Source organism: Panthera tigris, chromosome B4 (genome assembly GCF_018350195.1).
Source record: "Panthera tigris isolate Pti1 chromosome B4, P.tigris_Pti1_mat1.1, whole genome shotgun sequence".
Lineage (NCBI taxonomy): Eukaryota > Metazoa > Chordata > Mammalia > Carnivora > Felidae > Panthera > Panthera tigris.
The window spans coordinates 135420008-135437411 of NC_056666.1; the positions used below are offsets into that span (position 1 = coordinate 135420008).

A 17404-nucleotide genomic window follows, 5' to 3' on the forward strand; every position below is an offset into this window, starting at 1 on the left:
CAAATGCGCAGTTGCAAATGCGGAGTTGAGAGTTGGGACTCAAACCCAGGTCGACCTCAGTTCAGAGCCCCAGATCCCACCTCTGCTCTGTAACACCCCAAGGCTCTGTGCCAGGAGGCTTTATAGGTAACAAGCCAGGGAACTCTGACCTGGATCAGCTCCTGGGCTGTCTGCTTCGTCAGCCGAGCCACCTCCAGGTTCAAGGAGGAACACGAGACTGCTGGTGGGTGGCGGCTCAGTAAAGTCCACAGGAGTTGCCTGGGCTCAGCTCATTCATTCTGAGGCTACATCAATAGAGGCAGCGACCAGGAGGTGGGAAGGGAAAGGCAACTTAGGTCCAGTAGTGGTCATACCATATTAGAGGCAGCACTGGACCCCATACTCCTAGAGGGATTTGAACAAACTAGGGATAAGCGGTTGTAGTTTGCTGAGCAGCAAGTCTGGGTTGGGGATGTTCCTGAGGAGGGGTTGTAAGGCACAGGCTGTTCATCGTGGAGAAGAGCAGCCTCGGAGGGACCAGATCACCACCTTTCTATCCCTGCCAGGCTGTCTTCAGGCAGAGGGAGCAGGCAGGGTCCGTGGGCCCAGAGTGCAGAGCTGGGACCAAAGGAGAAAGCCACAAACAGATTTTCAAGCTGCATGAGAAAATGTCTAAGAGTTCAGGAGGAGAGAAATCAGGGAACACTGACAAACTGTAAAGCACTGTGAGCGATACTCGTGAACAATCTCTGCAGCCACAGTTGCGCAGAGGTGACGTGAGCCACAAATACTAAAGACCAAAGAGAAGTTTTCGGAGCAGAGCCTTATCAGCAATTGCGATGTTCAAGCACGTAAGCTACAAACACCTAGCAACATGCTGCTCAGAAGGATGATGGAGAGGAAGGTGGGAGCAGCCAAGGACCTTTCTCCATCTAAGACACAAAACAAAGCAATGGGAGCAGAGATGGCTGTGGGGCAAGCCCCAAAGCACCTATGAGAGAGGGGGTGATAAAGGGAGGTGTGTTTGTCCTCCTGGATGGAGGACAGAGAACGGGGGGGGGGGGGCAGGAATATTCTCAGAGGCCTCCCGAGCCTCTACATTCTCAACCTGGAGACCCAGGGGGCCAGTCGTCCCCTTTCCAGAAATTCCAAGCCCCGCACCTGGGAGTGGACACAAGGCATCCCAGCTCTGTGCAGAATCCCTGGAGCTTAAAGATCACTTGACTCGAGGTAGGACAGGACCCTTCCTGCTGCAGGGGACAATATCTGTGCCTGTCCCCACCCAAGTGACAGCAAGAGGGGACAGAAGCCCACCCAGCCTCAGTGGATCCTGGGGATGAGTGGGGAGGTGGGTCCTCCTACATATCCTAACTCTCTGGGCCTCTTCTCTCCCTTTCAACCCCGACCCCCACCCCAGGCCCTCCAATGCTCCACTCACCCCCTCTACCCTCACCTATTTGCTTCCCTGCTCCCAACCTTCCAGGGACTGCCCAAATCCAAAGTCCTGATCACACGGACAGTGCCCTCTGTGACCCAGCCTCTGCCTACCCTCCACCTGCACACCCCGTCACTCACGCAGCTCCAGGGACACTGGCTGCTTTCTGTGGCTGAAACACACCGACTTCATTTCAACCTCAGGGCCTTTGCACTTGCTGTTCCCTCCGCTGGCAAAGCTCTTCCCTCCCACTCTTTGCCGCAGGTCTGAGGCCTCACCCCCGACACCATCTTCTCGGAGACGTCTTCCTGGACCACTGATGCGATGTCACTCCCACCCCAACCTGCCATCATTTCCATCCTCTCTTGTCCCTCTCTTCACAGCACTGCTGCTCCTCAGATGATCTTATTTGCACCTTCTTCTGTTGGCTGTTTATCAGGTGCTCCTGCACCCACACCAGAATGCAAGTTGCGTTTGCGGCTGTGACCCCAGAGCCTACAACCCATTAAGTATAAATCAAATGAGTGAACGAACGGATGCATGAACGGTTTGTGATCTCTTTTCTTCAGATTCATTCCTTTGCTTCCTTTTCCTCTAGCTCATGCCTCCATGTCTCCACTCTCTACTCTCTGCCCAAGAGAGAAAGGGGCCCGGGAGTGGGGTGTATGGAGGCACTGCTCCGCCATGAGGCTTCGCAAACAACAAGGGGATAGTGTCACAGTGCTGGCAGCCAGGGGCCCTTGGGCACCCCAACAGGACACACAGAGGTGGGATTCTAAGAAGACTGTAACCCCTCTCTCTCCTCGCACTTTCCTATCTCCTGGTTGTGGGGGCTCCCGCTGTATGGACCCAGTAGGAAATCATCAGAGATCAAGGTTCCTGGAATGAGGCAGGCCATGGGGGTTACCCTGGGGCTAGTGCAGGACAAAGGAGGTCAGAGAAAGGATCCCATCATTCCCATTTGCCTTCCAATCTCCGGTATGAGCATATGGCATTTTCTCCATTTCCTGTAAGGTGCCCTTCAAACAGCTCAGCAACACCCCGAATCCTGCTTCCCAGCCCATGCTGCCCCCAAGCCCCTTGACACGGAAACTCCGGAACCAAGATGGGTGTCTCAGCTCCTGCCTTCCTTTTTCCCTCTGATGAGACAGGGGCGGGGTGACCTGGACACAGTGACCCAGGGACATACCAACGGGCTGGGCCTCTCCCAAAAAAGGAGTCTTTGGGCCCCAGGAAGCTGGCTCCAAGGAGCAGGGGCTCCAGAGGGGCTGGTGGGACTTCCTCTGGTTCCTGGGGGTCACCCCACCCACCCAGTCAGGGACAAGAGTCTGAGAGGAAAGGGAGGCTGTCCCCTCCATTGTCCACTCAGCAGACAATTCCAGTGCTGGCCCTGGGCCGAGGGTTGGGCTCTAAGCTCTGGGAGACGAGTCAGGACTCAAGGACTGGAGGCAGATGTGGGCACAGGATCAGGGCCAGGGCAAGGGCCAGGGGAGGCCAGTCACTGGTCTGGCTCTCTTTGTGCCCCTCAGGCCTGATGGGGAGGTCTGGGCTCCTTGGCCGGGTCCACAGGAGGAGGTGCCCCAGGCTGGAGGGGGCTGGCAGGCTGGAGGGGGCTGGCGACCGGCAGGCTGCGGAGGAAGCAGAAGGCGGTGAATGCAAGCTTTTAGAGCCTGGGGCTGGACGAAGGGCAGGGGGAAGCCATGGGGGTGGGGGCAGCCCTCGCATCCGGTGAAGTCCCTCTGCCCCCAGATCCTGCCATGAGGAAGGCCCCGAGCCCCTCATTCCGGCCACACTGGGGTTCCTGGCATGGCCCAACAAGTGTCTGTCGGGTGGGATAGGAGGACATCAGGGTCTCCAGCCAGTAGGGAGGCAGGCTGAGAGACAGCAGCCCCAGCCCAGACCCCGCACAGGACCTGGAGGGACATCTGGAAGGCTGTCGGAAGGGCTGGCTGGGATCTGGCAGAGCAGGGGAAGCCACTCGGCCCGCGAGCCTGGACCCTGCCTCTGTGAGCAGGTCCGGCAGGCTGACCGGTGTGGCCGGTCAGCTTCCCCAGCCGGGCCCAGCACAGGTCTGACCCACGGCGGTGACCGAACACAGGCGCCAGGGACCGCGCGGGAGCACGGGGAGAAGGACGCGGAACGTGTGCCGCCCTGCTTGTCCGGGATCCAGACAAACCGCCTTTCTCCGCCAGGGACGCGGCTCCCCCTCTGCCCCAGGCCCGTCCGCCAGCCTCACCTGAACAGCCTGCGGAGCTGGTCCTTCGACCTGGAGCAGATCTGGAGGCCCAAGCTCTGCAGCTCACCCTGTATCCACCACAAGTCGGCCGGCACATCCGGAAGCCATGCCACCAGCCTGGAGGAAAGGGCAGCAAACAGCTGAGCCCGAGCGTGCGGCCCAGCAGAGCCCCCCCTCCCCGCGGGCCGGGGCAGAGCCGGGTGCCTCCCTGCACCCGAGGCCCCAGGCCCAAAGGAAGTGAAATAGGGGGTGAGAAGCCCCCGCGGTATCGGCCCCGCCACAGAGCCGGGTAGCGACTCCACGGGAAGCCCAAGCGGGAAAGGGCGGGCTCTGGGGTCAGGCTGGCTCGGGGTTGTGGCCCGGCCCCCCTGCTCATCAGCTGTGTGCCCTGGGCAGGTCAGGGAACCTCTCCGGGCCTCAGTTTCCTCACCCGCCTAAAGACCGTCACCTGGCCTAGAGTCCCTAACCTCCTTCATATCTCTGCCCCACCCTCTCCTCCCCAGACCCGCTCTCCTTCCTCCACAGCCCTCCATCCACTCTCCTCTTAGCACCAGTGACTTTCCTGAAACATACCTCTGATCATAGCCCAAACCCTCCCGTGGCTCCCCATGTGCCGGGTCAGCAGAGGGCCAGCTCATCCAATTATGGCTGCGAGCGTGCCTGGCCGGGCACCTTCCCAGACTCACGGGACACTGCAGGGCCTCACTCCCAACGTGTCGCCTTTAGCAGAGCTTCTAAACCAGGGCCTTGAACTGGCGCTCCACAGGGTGTCGTATGAGAAGCAAAACATAAGCTAGACCATCACCTCCCTTGTTCTGGACCTTCTGCCTCTATTATTGCAACCTGCATGCGCATGTAGGTTACAGAGAACGCTAAGGAAGAACTTCCCTGTGGTCTGAACAAGTTTTCCCATCAGTGCCCGTATCTGGACTTTTGTTTTTTGTTTTTGGCTGAAAAGGTTAGACTTTGCTTTGATCCGTTTTGGCTTCAGCCTGTGGTTTCAACCTAACAGCTCAGCACGGGGAGAATCTGAGTCAGCAGAAAGCTCTCTCCCGGCTTTGGGCCACTGGCAATTTCAGCATCAGGGCTGATCCAGTGGCCCATTGTCATAGACCTCTTAGAGAATAAAGAATTTTTTTTAAATGCAGTTGTCCCCATGACACTTCCCTACTGAAACCCTTCACTGTGTTCCCACCACTGTTAGGATGAAAACCACAGTCCTCCCTTGGCTATAGAGCCCCGCATGTCTAGCCCCTGCCGGCCACTGCCACACCACCTCACCACCAGCCCCGTCTTGTACAGCACCCCACCTTTTGGTTCCAGCCACACTGGCCTCCAAAGAGCCTTACTTCCTCTGCCTTCTGCCCCAGGACCTTTGCATATGTTGTTCCGTCCGTCTGAATGCTTTGCCCTTCCCTCTTTGCCTGGTGGACCCATCCTTCAGATTATGACTCAAAAGTTACTTCCCTCAGGCAGCCTTCCCTGGCCAGATTGCCCCTAGTGTGAGCTGTCTCAGTTCACAGGCAGTGTAGACCTCTTTTAGGAAACACAGCCAGTATAGACCTCTCTAGGTATCTCTGGACAGAGGTGTGATTGCACAGAGGTGTGATGGTTCATGGGCTGTGAGCTCCACAGGGTCAGGGGCTAGATCTGAGTCAGGGCTGCCTCCCTATCCCCAGCCAAGCCCTGGCCAGGCCCTCAATAACTACTGGTGGAATGAATAAACCAAAAATGCAGAGTGATTCATTAACCAGCAAAGTTAAAATGGTTAGTGAGGGCTTAACCACAACCAGTCTGTCCTGGAAGGACCTTGGTGTTTTTTGTTTTGTTTTTTTTTGTTTTTTATGTTTATTTTTGAGAGAGAGAGAGAGAGAGAGAGAGAGAGAGAGAGAATGAACAGAAAGGGGCAGAGAGAGAGGGAGACACAGAATCCGAAGCAGGCTCCAGGCTCCGAGCTGTCGGGACAGAACCCGACGCGGGGCCTGAACCCACAAGCCGTGAGATCATGACCTGAGCCGAAGTTGGATGCCACCCAGGCACTCCATGGGCTTTGTTTTACACAAAAGGAACTGAGGCCCAGAGAGGTCAAGAGACCTGTCCCAGGCCACACAGCTAATCTGAGCCAGACCCCCCTGGAGTTATTTCCCCAGACATAGCGCATTTTCTCTGAGGCTCTAACAGGTAGAGCAAAGGGCCGAAGGGCTTAGACAGGCGAGCGGCCAAGGTGCTGACCCGGGGGTCCCATTTCTGATCGGTCGGTCACAGCTGCTACACCATCTCCCCAGTGGTCCCGTCTGGCAGGGGGAGACCACCGAGACTCTTCTGGGCTGTGTGACCAAGATCGAGCAGCAGGGGAGGCCAGCCAGGCCCCGCCCACCCAGCGCGCCGGCTGCCCCTCCCGCCATGGGCACTGGTCTCCGCCACCATCCGGGACAAGCCAGGCCCCTCCCAGGAGCCCTGGCTGGGCCTCACCTTCTGCTCCGGAAGTAAACATACTCGAAGGGTAGCGTCCAGGGCAGTAGGAAGTAGGTCAGGGCCCGCCCGGGCCCTGACCGACAGAATTGGGCCCAGGGGCTGGTGTCCCTCATACATGCTTTCTTCAGTGCTACGAGAGAAGCCGTGGCGTGACCAGCCAGCCCTCCAGCCAGCCCCCCCTCCACCATCACCCTTAGGGAAGGTGGCCTGAACCCCTGTCCACCTCACACAGTCTGCAAACTGCGCCTGCCCCCCGCCCCCCATCTGCAGAGGGAAAAAAAAAAACAAAACCGGCACGCCTGATCAAGCCCCTCCCAGGAGCCGGCAGGGGGCGCGGCACTCAGGTCGTGCTCTCGCATCAGTGTCCCTGGTGTTGGCAGGGCGTGCCCCGGTCCCAGATGAGGAGACTGAGGTTCAGAGTGGAGAAGTGACTTGCCCAAAGACCATCCCAGGAAGAGGCAGGGCCAGGGTGGACCCAAGGCCTGCCGGGCTCCCCGAGCTCTTTCCATCTCTGCCACCCCTCTGCAAAGTCTGTCGCGGCCCCCACCCCAGGAAGGGACGAGTGCCCGCACCCGTCAGTGTTATTAACAGCAGCAGCCCTGGGAACAACAAACGCCATTTCCCAAGTCCCTCATCCCTTGAACTGACCAGGGTGGAAAGGACTGGCATCCTGGCCAGGGCAGAGCTAGAGCCAGGGCCCAAATCCCAGCCTTCGGACCGTGGCTCGGCCTCCGTCCTTGAGTCTGGCTGTTGCCGTCTAGAGACGGCCACTTGGAGGGGTCACAGACAGCACGGCACAAAGACCCAGCTGCTCGTTTACCTGCCGCGTGTCCCAGGACGGGCCCCTTCCCTTCCCTGAGCGGAGGCTACGTCCTCTGAAAAGGATCTCCCTCCCAGGCAGGCAGGAGAGGATTAGGGAATGTCCGTCAAGGCTTGGCCAGCTCAGTCCCAGGGGCGTGCTGGCTGTGACGCCCCATCCCGGAGGCGGCTCTCTGGTGCCCCCACGTGGCGGCAGGGATGCTGCCTCGGTTCCAGAGCTCCAAGCTTGGACCTCAGGGGCTCAGCACAGATCCAGACCCGTTTCCGCACGCCCGTCTGGTCTCCGGCGCAGGAGGAGGCTGCGTCCCCTCGCCCACCCGCATTGTCCTTGCTCTGACCTCAACCACCATCGCCTCTGCTTCCAGCCTCCCCACCCCCACCCGTAGCCTGTCCCACCCCAGCTAGGTGCAGTGAACACAGGATCTAGAGTTCAGAGAAGTACTCAACTCTGAAAAGGAGGGGGTGCCCTCTGTAAGCACCCCCCACCCCTGCAGTGGCTCCCCATCTCTCTCCTCCTGCAGATTCAAAGCCACCTGCCTGACCCTCCCAGCCTCTGCTCCCCTGCCCCTCAACCACAATGCTGTGGCCACAGGGGCCTCCAGCTGCCCCCACCAAACCCAGGACATTTGCACATGCTGTACCTTCTGCCTGGCCACTCGTCTGCCCCCTTTTGCCTGGCCACCACGCCTCCTTTCAAGTCTCACTTAGACGCTGTTCAAACCCACATCCCCACCACCATTACACATGCCTGGACTCTGCTGTTGTGGCAGTTGTGACTTTGGGGCCACTAAGCAGGACAGCAGACTAAATGGTTCACGGCAGAATGGTTCGCTGCTCTGGCAGTTTGTTAGCTGTATGACTTTGGACAAGTCACTTAACCTCTCTGTGCAGCGGGGACAATTCAGTGCCATCCTCGTGGTATTGTTGGGAGGGTGAGATGAGTCATCATCATGTGCGGAGAGTCCAGAACCCTCTGTGTGTGACTCTCTTAGGTCCCTCAGGACTTCCCGCGCTTCCCTGGGCAGTGGGCAAAGACCTGGCTTTCTGAGGCACGGATTTGGGTGTGAATCTCCCAACCCCTCTCTGAGCTTCAGTTTCCTCATCAGTGGAATGGGGTAAGAAAAACACCAGGGCGCACGGTTGTGGAGCGGAGTGAGTGACACAACAGGTAAAAAGGCCATCGCATCACACTTGGCACTCGGGAGACGCTCAGTAAATGAGTCCTGTCCTCTTCCAGGCCGCGAGGCCCTTCAGGGTGGGGTCCCTGCCCCCAGGCCCCTGTGCGCAGGGCACGGGGTAGGTGAGCAAGGGCATGAAGGAAGGGCAGTACCAGCCTCCAGCTCTGGTGAGAGCCGCTCGAAGTCGGGCACGTCCTTGACCAGCACGTTGGGCACTGACCAGTTGACAGACAGGCCCCCCTTCTGGCCACCGTCATGGTCGGTGTCCTGGGTCCCATTCACGGGGGCTGGGGGCTCCTTAGACACCAGCATGCAAAGCACTGGTTCCTTGGTAAGTCCTGGGTCAGCAGAGAAGAGGGACACGACAGGTCAGCACATCTGGAGCTCCCTGGCGACAGTGACTCCCCTGGCCCTCCACGCCACCTGCACCTCTCAATCCCCAAACCCAGCTCTGGGGACCTGCTCGCTGCCGAACGGACCCGCGGCTCACCCTGAACGACCTCTTCCTGCTCTCCCCTGGCCCTTCTCTGCTCCGTTTCCCGTGCACTTTCTAGTGGTTAATCAGATCCCAGACCATGACGAACCGGTCCGAGGTTCAAATCCTAATGCCAACACCTGCTAGCTATGTGGTCTAGGTGCTCAGCGCTTCGGTTTCCCCCTTTGACAAAGGAGAAAATTCCAGTCGGCTTTATGGGGTTGTTCTGAGAATTGAACGAGACAAATACCTAAAGCTCAAGCCCAGATCTGGGCACATTTTAAGTGCTCAGCAGATTCCTCCTGCTGCTGTGTGTTTGGGGCTGTAGTGTGGAGGGTAAAGGACTTGGGTTCTGGAGCCGGACAGCCTGGGCTCAAATCTCAGAACTACCCCTTTGAAGAGCAGTGCTCTTGGGGCGCCTGGGTGGCTCAGTCAGTGAAGCATCTGACTTCGGCTCAGGTCATGATCTCACGGTCCATGAGTTCGAGCCCCGTGTCGGGCTCTGTGCCGACAGCTCAGAGCCTGGAGCCTGCTTCCGATTCTGTGTCTCCCTCTCTCTCTGCCCCTCCCCCGTTCATGCTCTGTCTCTGTCTCAAAAATAAAATAAACATTAAAAAAAAAAAAAAAGAAGAGCAGTGCCCTGTGGGAGGACAATCGAGCTCTCCAACTGGGAACACCTCTCTGGCCCACCCCTCCCGCAGGAACACACACACACACACACACACACACACACACACTCCTGCAGCCAAACTGAGCTGTGTTCACTGACGGTGCTGGGCCCTGTTCCTCAGGGCCCTCTTCCTTTCTGTCTCCAACCTTTCCGTATTTTTCATAACTAGTCAAAACCCAGCTTATCTGTTGCCGCCGCCTCCGAGAAGCCCTCCTTGCCCACCCCCCAGGCTGGGTCAGTGTCCCCTCTGACACCGTAGGCGTGAGCATCCCTCCATCTCCGTGGGGAGACGTCTCTCTCATGGTCTGTTCCCCCGCCCCGGACCAAGAACAGTTCAAGAGCAGGGCACATGTGTGATCCTCTCTGGGTCCCCAGCATCCAGCTCAGGCCAGGCACAGAGTAGATGCCGAGGAAGAGAATAAGTGAGCTGAGGTCCCGAAAAACTCAAACACCTGGAAAGCAAGATCCGCTTGGGACCCCGGGGAAGCAGGATGCCCGGCCACCTACCGCGTCTCTCCAGGAACCTGAGGGCATCCAGGTAGCCTTGTCTGCAATTGTCAGCTATCATCTGCCAACACACAGGTCAGGGTGGGATGAGGAAGGCCCGGACCCGCCCCTCGAGCTGGCAGTTCGTAGGCCAGAGACCCATCTTCAACCGGAAGCAATCCCTGCCCAGCCCACGCTCCCAAGAGGCCCCTCAGCAGGGTTCAAGGCCCCCACTGCTGGGCGGGGACTGCTTCCAGTTGAAGATCTGCGATCTGTTCGAGCTGCTTCCCTCCCCATGACCCCGTGTCACCTCCCTCCTCTAAGACTCCCTGGCGGGAAGGGAGGGGCTCCTGCTCCAGACTCCCCTCTCTCTGGTCTTAGTTCCCTCCTCTGGAAAATGGGATAACTTGGCCCAGGTCAGGATGCTTGGGACATCGTCTGGTTCCCTGTTGGTCAATGCATGGTCCTTTGGTGTTTATTTCCAGAACGAGCCTGAGACGGCAGAGGAAACTGGGGGCCCACACCTGCCTGTCTCAATCGGAGCTCCCCTAGTGGGGAAAAGGCACCTATCGGGCCAGAAGGGAGCTCCACCTTCCCACGCTATGGGGCCTTGGAATGGCCACGCCACCTTTCTGAGAGCCTCAGCTTTTCCTTGACTGTAGGATGGGGCTGAGATTTTTTGCCCACCCCACAGGTATAGGGGAGATGAGAGGAAGGGAACATGAACTTGTGTCATAGGTTATAAAACACGACCGAACCGAGTTGCCTGGCTGGCTCAGGCAGTAGAGCGTGTGGCTCTTGATCTCGGGGCTGAGTTCGAGCCCCTGGCGTGGCACAGAGTTTACTTAAAGTAAAAAACAAAACAAAATAAAACACGACAGAACCAAAACACGTCTGAAGGAATAGGGGAGGGCCAAGGCACGGTTGGGTGTGTTATGGGGATAAACCATTTGCTGTCAAATTCCCCATTTTCCCAAAATACCGGGGGGAAAAAAAGCAGGAAATGTAAGTCTATTGTCCACCTTTGTCTGTGTTTCTGCCTCGCCTCCACAGGGATGGTCAATCTGGCCCCAGTCTAGGGTGGTGGCGGTTCAGAGCACGGGTCTGGGCTAGCTGAGGATTTGGAACCTGGCTTTGCTGCTTCTGGGCTGTGTGACTCTGAACAGGTTGCCTAACCTCTCTGAGCCTTGGTGTCCTCCCCTGAGAAAGGAGATAACAGTACCTTCTCACAGAGCCTGACCCAGGGAAGTATCCGCAGAGGCCTGGCTCAACCCCAAGCTCGGGAGAGTTGGCCTTAGCATGCCTTGATATGGGCCCAGTCCCAACTCAAGACTTGCTCGGGCAGGGGCAGGAGAGTATGGGCACCACCTGAGCCCCGAGTTGTGGGTTCAAGGGTTCGGACGTAAGACTCGGGACGTGTATCCTAACTTCCCCGAGGTGGCGGGGAGGGTGTGGGGACACAGTCTGACTCAGAGGACCCTTGATCATGGCCAAGCCTCTTACACCTTCCAGGCGGGTGCCGGGGCCAGACCTACCTCAGGGCTGGGGGCTATGAGGGAGGCAAACCCCAGGAAGAAGTTCTTGGTGGATATCTGGAAACTCGCATTGAAGGTGTTCAGCTCGTGAATGCTGGCCGAGGTGCTCTGGGGGCAGATGTCCACTGTCCCGTGGAAAGGGGACACGGTGATGGTGGAGGGAGAGTCCGCGAAGGGCAGGTTGTTGCTCAGGCCCCCGTCAAAGTATCGCTGCAATTCGGGTGGGCTGTCTGCTCAGGATGCCTGCCCTCTTCCCATACCGCCATGGAGCCACCGGCCAGAAATGGGCTGCGGCCGGTGACCTCCAGCTGCCCCGGAGCCACTGGGTCCACCGGAGCCCAGGATGTTCTGAGCACCGCCCCCCTGGAGCAGGGAATCTGGGGTGGAGGGCTGGCACACAGCAGGTGCTCAAGAAGCACGGGTTCCCTCCCCCCACACGGCTGTCAGCGCTAGGCACACTGGGCCACCCAGAGCACGGGGCGGGGACTCAGTCATTAAGCCCCCCAAGTGCACTTACCTCCCCTCTGAATTCGGGGGGGATCGTCCCACAGTAGAAAGGAATGTATAAAGCACAGACCAGAGCCTGGGAAAACGAGTAAGTGGAAACACAATTGTTCACACTCCTGGTGCTCAGAACCTGCTCGGGGCAGAGCAGCCTGTGCTCAGGGAAGGGAAATGAGGCCCAGGGAGGTGTCACGTCCCAGCTGAGTTCTCAAGGTCAAGAAGGTACTTGAAGGCAAGCCTGTCATGACACCCACCCTCGTCTTCCTGCCGATGGGTCCTTGCTCACTCGAAACTGCTGCTGGGACTTCCCTTTCCCCCAAGGACAAACAGAGGCACCAAGTACCCATTTCCCCTTCACCCAGTGGGCGGGAACTCTCCACCAGCAATCTAGATACGCCTCCCACGGTGTGCTCCCTGAACACCGATTCAGCCAGAGGCATCTCAAATAAGAAACCCTGACTTCCGGTTAAGCCTAAGACTCTTGGTTTCAGCTCAGGTCGTGATCTCATGGCGGTTCGTGAGTTTGAGCCCCGCATCGGACTCCACAATGACAGTGCAAAGCCTGCTTGGGATTCTGTCTCTGCCCCTCCCCCACTCATGTTCTTTGTTTTTCTCTCTCTCTCTCTCTCAGTTCTCTCTCAATAAATAAATAACGTTAGGGGCGCCTGGGTGGCGCAGTCGGTTAAGCGTCCGACTTCAGCCAGGTCACGATCTCGCGGTCCGTGAGTTCGAGCCCCGCGTCAGGCTCTGGGCTGATGGCTCGGAGCCTGGAGCCTGTTTCCGATTCTGTGTCTCCCTCTCTCTCTGCCCCTCCCCGTTCATGCTCTGTCTCTCTCTGTCCCAAAAAAAATAAAAATTAAAATAAATTAAAATAAATAAATAAATAAATAAATAAATAAATAACGTTAAAAGGGGCGCCTGGGTGGCTCAGTCAGTTAAGCATCTGACTCTTGATTTTGGCTCAGGTCACGATCTCACGGTTCATGAGTTGGAGCCCCAAGTCAGTCCCTGAGCTGACGGCATAGAGCCTGCTTGGAATTTTCTCCCTCTCTCTTAAAATAAATAAATAAACATTTAAGAAAGAAGAAGAAACCCTGACTTCTTTACCCACTTGGGAAACCCTGTCCACTCTTCCCATGCCCAGGACCATGCCCAGGAAATGGGAGCAGCAGGAGGAGAGGGTCCTCAGCCACCCAGGGGGTCTGCCCACGTCCGTCCCAAAGACTTGACCTCCTTCCCGGGTGCCTCCCCCTCTCCATCTCAGATTTTCTGTGCCCTTCCCAGCAGAGGCTCTGACAAATCCTGCAGTGAAAACGATGCTTAACATATTGACATTGGGGGCTCGAGAATTCTGCCTTGTGAGTGGGAGATGGGGTGGGAGGGGGCTGTCCTGAACACCGTGGGATATTTAGCAGCATCCTTGGCCTCTACCCACTAAGTGTCAGTACTTTGTGCCCCCCACACAGAGCTGTGATAACCAAAAACGCCTCCAACGTTGCCAGATGTCACTGGGGGGTGGGATGGGGAGGCAAAGGAATCACCCCTGGTTGAGAAACACTGATGTAGAGCTTTTACCAAACTCATCAAGCATGGAACCTTGTCTCGGGGTCTCCTTGGAAATATCCCTCCAACCCTCTCTGGGAAATGCAGAAGGCATCCTGTCCCTAACCAGTTGGAAATGCAAGTGGGAGCCTTGTTCGCACAGATAACAGTGACAGCAGCTAATGTTTACTGAGTACCTATTATGTGCCAGGTCCTGTGCTATGTGCCATCCAGGCAAAGACACTGGGACACCCTTTAGGGTCCCTAGCCGGCTTCCTCAAGAGCCAGTGGACATCAAGACACAGCAAGGGACTGGCCCTTCTCTTGTACACATGACGAATTCCAATCAGCACAGAGGCACAGACTCAGAAACGGTCCCCATGCTGGGGGCTGGGGGCTGGGGGCTGGGGGCTGGGGTCAGCAAGGTGAAGCAGGTTCTGCATTAGGGCTCCCAGTCTGGGTGGAAGGCACAGACCCTAACAGGAAGGGAAGGCAGAGCTGCGATGGGGGAGCTGAGGCCCTCCAGGGTAGGGGCCTGCCTCCCTACCTGCCTGAGCTCTCCCGGGGACCCAACCCCTACTGAGCCTGCCTGAACACCCCCGCAGCCTGTGGCTCTCTGTCACAACCTCTTGTTTTGTAACAATACTGGATTGTTTCCTCTTCCATTGTGGGCAGGCACGCCTCTGGAAAAGCAGCCCCTTCAGGGGCCCTGAGCACAGCAGCCTGACTTTGCCCCCTCCCCAGCCATCCCCTTCTCTGAGTGCAGCCATGGGGCCTTCCCAAAGCAAGCCGGGAGTACGGGCACTCCGCACTCACCCTGTGGCGCCTCTCTGCACCTCCACTGTCTTGTTTGTAAACAAACCCCAGCCTAAGGTCACCCCACCCCCAAGGAGTGTCTGCCCCTGGAAAGCACCTGAAAGTCCCTGGTAGGAGATGGGGCCCAGTGCCCTGTCTCCAGGGCCCGGGTCCCACCCCTGCCCTCACCTGGATGACTTCCCTGCGGGTCGCGAAGTCGGTGACTATGATGTTGTGGCCATCGGGCCAGCGGGTCAGCGAGATGCCCAGCCGCTGGGAGGCCAGGACATGAATGTCGGTGGGCAGTAAGTCCTGCAGCTGCTGTCTGATGTGCTCGATGGGCGCGAAGGCAGGGTGGAAGATACCCAGGCTGAGGCGCTCCACATGCTTGACCATGCCCAGTAAATGGGAGCAGCAGAAATCTGCGGGTGCAGGGGACAGGAGGAGAGGGTCCTCAGCCACCCAGGGGGTCTGCCCACGTCCGTCCCAAAGACTTGACCTCCTTCCCGGGGGTCTCCCCCTCTCCATCTCAGATTTTCTGTGCCCAGCCCTGCGTTCAAATGCTCCGTCCACCTTTTGATCTCGGGAGCAGGATCCCCAGCTCTGCTCGGTCCTCTGCGAAACAAGAGTAACCACAGCCCCGAGTCCTCAGGGTTCTCATAAGGCTTAGATGGGAGCGTGCTGGATGCAAAGGGCGCAGGCCCCAGCGCCCGGCACGAGGCCCCGAAACGCCCCTCTCGACGCCCTCCATCCCGCGTGGAGCCAGCGTCCCGCCGCGCTCCTCGCCCGCGCCGTCCCCCGCGCACCGACGGTCTGGCCGGAGACGATGCTGATGGCGTTGAGCGCCCCGGACGAGGAGCCGTAGAAGCGGCGGGCGCCCCGGAGGAGGTGCGGGGCGCGCTCCCTGAGGCAGCTGGTCACACCCACGTGGTAGAGCCCCAGGAAGCCGGCGCCCGAGAAGGACAGGTTCCAGCTGCCCTCCTCCTCGTAGCAGTGCATGGCGGTCGGGGCCGCCGGGCTGGGGTCGGGACGGAGACGGGCCAGGGCGCCGCACGGGGACAGTCAGCGGTGGAGAGGACGGGTGGCTCCGAAGAAAAGCTGTGGCGGGAGCCGGGGCCCCGCCCTACGTGCACCTGCCCCGCCCCGTGCACCTGCCCCGCCCCGGGCTGGGTCGCCCCCCGCCCCAGCCAATGAGGTTCCAGGGCCGCGATGCCCCGCCCTCAGGGGTGTGGCAGGTTTGACCCCGTTGTACCAGCTCGCTGGGCGGACTCCGGAGACGCCCCACACCGCTGCTGTACGGGGGCGGGGGGGGGGGGGGGGGGGGGGAAATGGCACCAGCTTTTCGCCTGATCCCTGGAAGCATTGACAGAAGCATTTCTCCCGCCCCCATTTTACAGATGAGGGAACTGAGGGCGGGGAAGGCAAATAAGAACCGGGATGTGGCAGAGCTGGACCCACACTGGGTCTTGGGGGTCAAGCCAGACTTAACTCTGCAGCTGTGCGAGTTCAAGGCCCAGGCCCAGGCAGAGCCAGCCCCCGCCGGCTGTGCGGCTTTGCCCAAACTACCCACTGTCTCTGGGCTACAGTTTTTCGGCGTGATATGAGGGGCTTGGGCGCCAGCCTTCTCTGCTCCGATCGCTGCTCCTCTGGCCCAGACTCACCATCGACGGGCCCAGCCCGGGGGTGGGATGGCAACGGGGGCAGCAGGCACAAGCACTGTGCCGAGCGTTCTTGGTAGTCACCCTCACAGAGTCGTGTGGGTCAGGATCACCGTGTCTACGTCCAGTTGTGGACACTGAGCCCTGGAGAAGCTTGGGCACGGGTACGCCCACAAAGTGCTTCCAAGAAAACTTGCCCGCAGCCTGTAAACGGGGGCAGTGAGTGGTTCTGTAAGTCGAGCAGGCAACGAGGGAAATTAAATCCCCCCCGGCAAATTACGTGATGTGTTCACCGGGGTGTGGCAGACACGGAGGTGGGCGGAAGCATTGCCTGTGGCTGTAGGCCTAGGTGGCTCTCCCTCCCTCCTGCCCCCTCCCGGTGGAATGGATGAGTAGCCACAACGGGACATTTGCGAAAGGTGGCAGAGCCTCAGAAGTGAGGAGCGAAAGAACAATGGGGTTTGTTGACTGCCTGGCTTCATTTACGCAAACATTTAAAAAACACTCCTAAAGCATTACCATGTCTTTTTACAATGAAATTCTGACGGCCTGGGAGATGGCTCTATATATTAGAGGGTGTGCTAGCGCCAAGTGGAAGGCTGGGGAAACAGAGATCGGGGATGGACAATGGGTAAAATAGTACAGCAAACCGGATGGTGTGCACCCAAGGAGCTAAAAAGAAGCTGAGGGGACGCAGCCGGGAAACAGCAGCCAGACTTGCACCGAGGCTCAGGCCCGCCCTGCCCCACTCCCAGACCGAGCAGGGGGCAGACCAGTGGGCTAGACCTTCCCGGACTCACCTAACTCTGGGGGCCTCTCTCCTTGGAGGTGGGAGCTGGGAAGTCAGGAGAGGCTTCACGGGTGGACAACAGACCTCCGCGAGCGTTTCCCTCTTACCCGACCCTGGGCTGAGTGTTTTTCCTAGGCTGTCGCATTTTACCCTCGCCACAGCCCTTTGAGATGGAAAGTCCTGCCAAGCCCATTTTGCCGATGAAGAAACGGAGACAGGAACCAGGAACCCAAGAGAGCCCAGCCAGTAAGGTTTGAGCTCCACTCGTGTCCCTGCTGCCTTAACAGGAGGGGGGGGAGCAGGAAGTAGAGGGGGGGCCGCCTAAGTTTCAGGCCGCAGGGGTCCCCAGGGACCAGGCTTGTGGGCATGAGGTTTCATGACTCAGGGAGTGTGCAGGTGTCTCTGCAGGCATCAGGGAAGAACCGTGCTTCTGGAAAAATCCCGGAAGGCTGAACCTGGAGCATCTTCTTAGGCCGAAAAGCAAGGAAGTATTCCAAAAATGATGAGGACTCGTCCAGAGGATACAGAAGCCAGCTTGGAGGGGGTTTCACTGGCTAATTCCAGCACGATTTGAATATCAAAACAAATGTTAATAAGAGAGTCACGATTCAGCCTGTCATTTCCCTTCTGTACAGGCCTGGCAACGGTTCATGGTGTTCCGTCGCGTCCTTCTCTGGCCCAGCAGCACTGCGTGTATTTCCTGCAGCTTATGTGTGTGGCCTCGTTCTCCTAAGAGCATCGGCCATTCACGTTTGGGACGGGAGCCAGATCATCCCTGTGCCCTCTGGTCTTAGTCCTTATTTATTTATTTCTTAATATGTATTCAT

The 17404-nt window shown here is 58.3% G+C and overlaps 1 protein-coding gene across 2 annotated transcripts; it reads right to left on the reverse strand.

The window, feature by feature from the left end:
* Nucleotides 1-1966: 1966 nt before the first annotated feature.
* Nucleotides 1967-15207, reverse strand: PNPLA5 (patatin like phospholipase domain containing 5). Of its 2 annotated transcripts, none has more exons than XM_042990888.1 (9): nt 14936-15207; nt 14319-14551; nt 11806-11871; nt 11289-11498; nt 9775-9835; nt 8275-8460; nt 6123-6255; nt 3651-3767; nt 1967-3042 (listed from the first exon to the last, which is right to left on the reverse strand). In XM_042990888.1, exons 1-9 carry the CDS (start codon nt 15126-15128, stop codon nt 2940-2942), a joined length of 1302 nt encoding a protein of 433 aa, XP_042846822.1. In that variant the 5' UTR covers nt 15129-15207; the 3' UTR covers nt 1967-2939. The 2 variants fall into 2 exon arrangements, with proteins under 2 accessions (XP_042846822.1, XP_042846823.1); XM_042990889.1 differs by having other exon boundaries at nt 14703-14952.
* Between the last annotated feature and the right edge of the window lie 2197 nt (nt 15208-17404).